The 7556-nt window shown below is 49.4% G+C and overlaps 1 protein-coding gene across 1 annotated transcript in view; it reads left to right on the top strand.

The window, feature by feature from the left end:
• The first annotated feature begins 480 nt into the window (after window positions 1-480).
• Window positions 481-7556, top strand: part of LOC118214425 (unconventional myosin-X-like) — an 83208-nt gene continuing 76132 nt past the window's right edge. The window contains exon 1 of the mRNA XM_035394350.1: window positions 481-869. Coding sequence (XP_035250241.1) covers window positions 849-869 — 21 coding nt within the window. The 5' untranslated portion in view covers window positions 481-848. The remainder of the gene's footprint in view (window positions 870-7556) is intronic.

Below are 7556 nucleotides of genomic sequence, written 5' to 3'. Positions count from 1 at the left end.
AAGATGCGAACGTCTGCAAAATGCTTAAATGTATTTTGAAGTAAGCCAACCCTGTGGGACACAGTGAGGCTGGTGGAATAATGGAGCGCATAAAAGCACTTTTCTAAAAACAAGGGCCGTTTAGGTATCCGGTGAATTTTTATCCAATTAATAAAATTGTTATTTTTGACCCCACTTACACTATTGTTTCAAAATAGTTGTTTTAGCAATGTTCACCATTGCTGTAAACTGTTTTAAATGTGTTGGCTTAAAATATAAAACATAAATAGACCCTAATTATGATATTAAATTGTGTAATAATAAAATATAGTACGTCGCCACAAATTGTAGTAACACTTTCTTTGTCATCATTCATTATTTATGTTATGAGGCCGGGGAGCCGGAATGGGCGGGCGCGAGGGCAGGGTTTCGGCACTGAGCACCGCCCCTGCCATTTAAACACTTTAGCCGAGCCGGTCCATTCATTTAGAGTAGGGAATACCGCGGCCAGCCCCTGGAACACAGCGGAGCGTCGGACAGGTCGAGGCGGTGGTTAAGTGCTGAAGTGACACACTTAAACCCTGCAGTGTGAATGACAAAGAGGTTGTAAGATCGGTCTTTCTGGACGAGAGCGGCGCTCCTGCGTTTCACTGCCGTGCTCGCGACGGAAGGGATACTCGCTTTGTTTCAGGCGCTTCGCCGGGGAGGGCTCGTAGTAAGACGGTGTCTCCTCCTCTTTTTTTACGCTCGTGAATGGAAAGCATCTGCACCCCGGACCGTTACCTCTCCGTTCTGCGCGCAAGACCTGGTTTTGTGATCTAGTCGGCGATAACCGGACCGACAGCCTTTCGGAAACGGACAACGGGACAATGGACACCTTCTTCGCTGAGGTACGGCTTCGGGTTAGCGTAACCCGTCGGACTATTTTCATTTTATTGCCTCGGCAATGGGCAAAGTGAACGAACGATTGACAATTAGCTTATTCAGGTGAAAGCAAGCGTTTGGATAGTGTAGTTCGGGGTTTAGGTGTGTGTTGTATCTGCGAGCATTGTCTTAAAATGATGGAACTAACCTCAAGTGCCCCCCACGGATGTTACGTGTCTTTATAATGTGTTTCGGGCAACTATAGTTATATTTTTGTGAGCAGTGTGCTTTGAGTGGCATCACATGAGTGGCATCATCACTTTTGTGTTTATGTGCCGGTTATGTGATCGTATCACAGTAATCAGACAGATTACCACATTGTAATACGTGAAGATTCATTCGCACAGTTAACTTAATAATGCCCATTGTGTTCAATAGACGGGAGTCAATTAGACGTGCCAATCGGTTGCGTTTAAGCAAATTACCAAACTCATACTTACCAAAAAAAAAATACAGATAAAAACACCACGGCTATCTACAGTAGCTACATATTGATCCAAACGTTTGGGACAGGTACTGAGGCATTTCAAGGAAAGTTATTTGCTTTCGCACGGGATGCATATTGCGGGGCAATTGGTAGTCTAGCTTAATAATGTGTTGGCTGCATTTTAATTGAGGAAGGCGTGTAGTTGTTGATACCAGCGCTTGTACGTACTCCAAGCTGACTTGGGGGACACGTAAATGTCAGTTGAAGAGAGCATCGAAGTCGGTATTCTACACTTTATGGAAGAAAGTATGAAAACGTCACAGTCTGTGAACTGTAGTAACACTTACGATGGTATTATTATTATTATTATTATTATTATTTTATTATTTTATGTATCGCATGGTAACTTGCTTCACGAAATTTGACACAAATAAGCATTTGACTGACAGTATCTACTGATAGCAAATCCATATAAACTTTGTTTAGTCTTACCTCTATAATAACTTAATGTAGTGATTCCTTCGCTAAACATCTGTCCTGAGTAAATGGGTAAACCAGCTTCTATTGTTTTGTTTTGGCTTAGCGCCGTTGTGTTGCTAACTGAGTCCATCACATGTAACGATCGATTTTAAGCTCTTAACTCATTATCAAACCAACTGTTCATGTTTAAAGGAGACAAAAAGACCCCACCCCATCTCAAGTTTACCATTTAAATGATTTGCATTGCACGGAGAGAGAGAGGCGTTTTGATTTATGGCTGCACTGTTTTGTTTTGGTGCCCTAAGGATATGAACAGAATAGCAGGAGCGTGACAGCGCCGAGGTAACATAACAGTGCTGTCAGATTTAAACGGATAGGCTACAGTTAATCTTTAACCGTCATCTATTTTTGACGTGCACCTCTATTGTTACCTGCACGGGGCTCCAATTTTGCCACAACTCACAGATAGAATAACACAATCCAGAGAGGTTTTGTCAGAATTTTTGATGGTGTAACTTAGTGTGCAGTCAGTATTAAAAAGGCATTCTCACCTTAGGTGCTTTTTAATTATTTTACTCACTTCTTTTAGAATGTAATATGAAATACCTATCACACCGCCAGTGCCCCCCCCCCCCCTTCTCCCCCCATACCCCCCCTCCGGCAGTCTCTGTTTGATTGTGCATCCACACCTGTGTCCTGTCTCACATGCCATAAACCCCACTGTGAAGTCCTGCTTGTTTTAGGGGTCAATGACGTCACCCCTCCAACATGACTGGAGCCCTCTAAGGGTCTTTACTCTAGTGTGTGGGCAGGAGGAGGTGTGTGTCATTCTCAAGGGGGGGGGGGGGGGGGGGGGGGGGGAGTTCCCCGTTGCCCCACAGGGCTGACTCTAATGTTACCCAACACCAGCTGAAGATCTTTGAAGTCCACCGGTGCATGTTAGCTAGTAAAAAAAAAATCCCACTGACGGAGATCAAAGATCACTATCTTCTGTGCGTCTCCTGACTGTGTGACATCTCCACGTACACCCTCAGGACCACCCCCCTGACCCCCACTCCCCCCCCCCCCACTTCATGCCTGTGATGTGAAATTCCAGCCCTTACTGCTCACTGCTGCCCCATTCATTGTCCCCTAGACAGGGATGAACGTGCAGGTTCTCCTCCACTTACACTTTCAGGGAGGGGGAGGGATGGTCTCTGCCTGAGTATAAAATGGGGAGGAGGGTGTGGTCGTGCTACAAATTATTAACATTTTGAGGAAAAGGTCTTCTGAGCTTCAGTAAAGTGTGTTTTGCGGAGGGTCACTCCGCGCGGTTCGAGTGGGACAGGGCGGGGTGAAATGTCGAAATTCGTGACAACTTCAGAGCTTCCGGTCTTTTGATCATCGCCTCCAACGGAGCGGCGTAGGTGAGAACTCAGGGAGCTTCTTCTTCTGGTGTTTTTTCTTCTTCTTCTTCTTCTTCTTTTAAAATCTGTTTATTTAATTAGTTTCCTGTTGGCGGGGTACGGGGCGTCCTGCACTCTGGGGGGGGGGGGAACGGGAGCGGTGGGCGGAGTCTAAAACAGGAGCGGAACACAGCATGTGGCCCTACCTGTCTGCTTTCGTTTTTGTTTTTTGTTTTGTTTTGGGGGGGGGGGGGGTTTGCTTTTCCAGTTGGTCCCAAAGTCATTTCTGTGACTGGAAGATGATGGAGGCGAGATGGAGGAAGAGTTTTACATGATGAATTTTAAGGGCAACCTCCAACAACCTGATCCCCCTGGCAGTTCTGCTTGGTCCGTTAGCGCCTGTCAAATGGGACTACGGTAGTGTCCTTCATATGGGTTACTTTATGCCCACTCCCTGGTTCCTTCATACTGCGCTCACATGGAGGGGGTTAGCCAATAGCAGCCTTTAAAAGCCTTGTGTGCACCAATCAGATCCAAATCAAATCGTAGCGGAGTTTACTTCTCACATGTGCAGTAACAGTGCGGCATGCTGACATGATGTTAGCAGATGTCAGCTGGCAATGGAATGCTTAGTCTACGCACTACTTCATGTGTAAAACAGAGGTAACGGGAAGAATTAAAATAGACCGGTACGGTGGCTTACGTGACGTTTGTGTCTGCAGTGAAACCACTTCACTGCCCTTGTGTGCCCGCTCGACGTCTGTAAGACATTTCAGCCCAGTAATTACAGAATCAGGGATTCCTACAAATAAACTGGCAAAACGTCTGACGTGTCATGAGGAACGTTGCGAAAAACCCAAAACATCAACAATCTCAACAAGTATTTTATTCTTATATTTAAACTTAAAATCTTATCTCCCTTCTCTTTTTTGCTAAATATGAAAAAAAAAATATTACCAACGAGGTGAGACAGTAACGACTCATTTCGTGATTGGTTATGGGGCAAAGGAAACAGTGACTGAAAACAAGGTAATATTTTCTACTTTAGGGGGAAAAAATGAGATTTTAACTCTCATTACCAGGCTACAGCGGTTGTTAAGACAGCCTTTTCTTTCCAGTGAGTGTCTAAAAACGGCTGTGGTTTCGGAGAGTGTGGTTCTGCTCCGGGGCCGCTGGCAGCTGACGGTGCCCCGATGGCATCCTCCACGCCCCGTCCCACAGCTGGAGGTTCTGTGGTCAGGGGCGCACATCTGGGAGGCTCCCGAAAAAGCGAGCGAGGCTCGCGCACAGACCCAGCTGGGCGAGCGGTGCTCTCTCGCGCCCCGCTCAATTTGGGGGGGGGGGGGGCGGGGGGGAACGCTGGAAATAGGAAACGGTGACCTAATAAGGCTCGGCAAGTGGGTCCGCTCAGGAGGGACGGCGTGAGTGGGTCTGCCGCCTTTGCGAGACGTGCGCTTAGAAACAGAGGAAAGCGTCCGGCTAGCTTCTCTGCGGAGGACCCAGTGCTGCTGAAATGAATCGAGAATCAGTTCATTCATTCTGAGGCAAGGAGAGATCTTGTAAAAAAAAAAAAAATGGAGAAATCCTTGAGCCCGACATGAATTAGAAGTTCGGAATGCCCGAACCCGTCTGTGTGATTTGGCACACCGTTATTTGCGATGTAGACTTTTATTTATTTGTTTAGGGGGATGTGGCACAGTGAGTTTGAGGCTTAAATCTTTTGAACAGACCAAAAAAAAAAAAAAAAGGATTTTCGAATACTAAAGGGACTTGGTGGCTTTCGTGTGGATTGGCCCGTGAAGGGCTGTGATCTGAAGCCGCGTGGCGTGTGTGTGTGTGTGTGTGTGTGTGACGTGGTGTGCGCATGTGTGTGTGTGTGTGTGTGTGTGGTGTGTGTGTGTGCGTGACGTGGGGACGGCCGGGTGTGGTGAGAAGTTTGCCTCCTAACCTCTGACCACTTCCTCCCGGGCCGCTCGGAAGACACCGGACAGCGCTGTGAGCGCCCGGCGCCATTAAACCATCAGCAGGCACGCCCCCCTCACCCCTTCCTCTCCCGACAGATCAACCACATGCACCCCCCATCCCACGCCAAACCTCGCCCTTCCTCTCCTGACATCCATCCCTCCTCCCCCTTCAGTGTCAGTCCGAGCACATGCACCCTGCCAGCACCCCCCCCCCCAGCGTCAGTCCAAGCACATGCACCCCCCCCTCCCTCCAGCATCAGTCCAACCACATGCCCCCCCGTCCCCCCCCCCGTCCCACGCCAAACCTCGCCCTTCCTCTCCTGACATCCATCCCTCCCCCCCCCTCCAGCATCAGTCCAACCACATGCACCCCCCCCCCCCCTCCCTCCAGAGTCAGTCCAACCACATGCCCCCCCGTCCCCCCCGTCCCACCCCAAACCTCACCCTTCCTCGGTCAGGGTCTGAGTCACCCCAGTCGAGCGCACACTCAGGCCGTGTCATGGGTTCAGAGTGTACCGGCCAGTACCCGGTCCTTCCTGGTCCTGTCTGGTCATCCGAGCCCGACCCCACCCACCCCCCCTCCCTCCTCCCACCCCAAACATCTGTGAGATTTACTGCCAGGCAGGACAGGGCTGTCCCGGGTCCTGGGGCTCTTGCATCCTGCAGTGCTGTGCAGTATCCTCTGTCTGCGCCGGGCAAGATGGATTTATGAGGCCTGGAGCTCCCTGTGCGGTGGCCTTCTTTCCTCTCAGAAACGAACGCCAGTGCTCTCACAGCTGAGAACCTCATCACCACGGCAGGGTGGAGTTCGCCCTTCCCCTCACCCCCACATTCTGAGGTACTGGACCAGAAGGTGAATGCACCCCTTTTTTTTTTTTTTTTTGGTCGCTGTACCCTCTCGCCAGTACACTGCGTTCCCAGGAAGGCTTTCTCACCGGATAAGATGTCAGACAGGTGGTGGGTGGTGAGACAGTTCTCAGGAGAAAAAAAAGAACAATGACACGGTGTTCAGTCCTGACTGTATGTTTTTTTAATGTGGCTGGTGAGAGGGGAAAGGTCATGACCTTTGCAGAGGGAGAGAAGGCGGGGCACTCTGGAGCAAGGCCAAGGGTTCGTACGCGGGTGCCCAGGGTGATAAACGCCAGGAAGCAGAGGGGCTCCAGTGGCCTTTGTCAGGGGGGGGCAGGGGTGCCACCAGGGATTTTGGGCCCCGTGAAAAGATCTCAGTTTGGGCCCCGCCACCCCAGTCGATCCTATGATTGAATATTTTTTGATGTCAGTCAGGTCCAGATTCAGGCTCAATTAGACCAGGCAATATCAACAGAGCACAGAAAATTATTTGAATCCAAAACAAATAGGTATTTGACCCAGGTCTGGTCAGGTCCTTGGATTCATCCTAGTCAGATAAGGTTAGTCAGGTAAGATCAGTCTGTTAAGATCAGTTAAATAAGATTTGTCAGATAAGATTAGTAAGGTAAGATCAATCTGATAAGATTAGTCAGGTAAGGCACGCACCTTTTCTGAAATGGCGCTCACTTCATCTGTGTCCCTGTGCTGTTGCAGACCGCTGGAGATGTCTGGTCTGTTTCTCCCGCCGCGGCTGCTTTGATAGCGGGTCTGTTGGCGGGTCTGTTGGCTGTGATACTGAGATGAAGGGCCTCTCTTCCCACTGGCTCCAAAGGGCTCCCGTTCCTCCCGCTCTCCTTGCTTTCCAGAGCGCCTCCTTCTCCCTGTGGAATACCGCGGTGATTCAACACTCTGAACACTTCACACCAATGAGCTTCTGTCGGATTCTGCCCCCCCCCCCCCCCCCCCCCCCCCACTTCCTGTGACCTCATAGGTTCTAGAACCATGCGAACATCAGTGGAACCACCAGAGGTTCTAGAACCATGCAGACAATTGTGGAACAACCATAGGTTCTAGAACCATGCAGACACATTAGTGGAACAGCCAGAGGTTCTAGAGCCATGCAGACAATTGTGGAACAACCATAGGTTCTAGAACCATGCAGACAATTGTGGAACAACCATAGGTTCTAGAACCATGCAGACACATTAGTGGAACAGCCAGAGGTTCTAGAGCCATGCAGACATTAGTGGAACAACTGACAAGTGACAAAACCTCATTGTGTGACTCCCTCTCACCGTACTGAGTGACAGATTCCTGTGTGCGGAAGGTGTGTTTGCACAGCGACGGCGAGCAGTTTACCCCCCCCCCCCCCGCCCCCCCTCCCGTTGCAGTGACTCAGTTTCCTCCTGTTTTTTACACGGAAGGGACCGTCAGCAGCTAATTAACAAAGTGTTTTGTTGCTGTGTAAACGCATAACCCTGTCACAGACACAAAAAAAAAAGACCTAGACAAAATATGTACGGATTGAGTCTTTGTTTCCTTCTCTGC

Source organism: Anguilla anguilla, chromosome 15, assembly GCF_013347855.1.
Source record: "Anguilla anguilla isolate fAngAng1 chromosome 15, fAngAng1.pri, whole genome shotgun sequence".
Taxonomy (NCBI): domain Eukaryota; kingdom Metazoa; phylum Chordata; class Actinopteri; order Anguilliformes; family Anguillidae; genus Anguilla; species Anguilla anguilla.
This window is presented reverse-complemented; position numbering and strand designations above follow the sequence as displayed.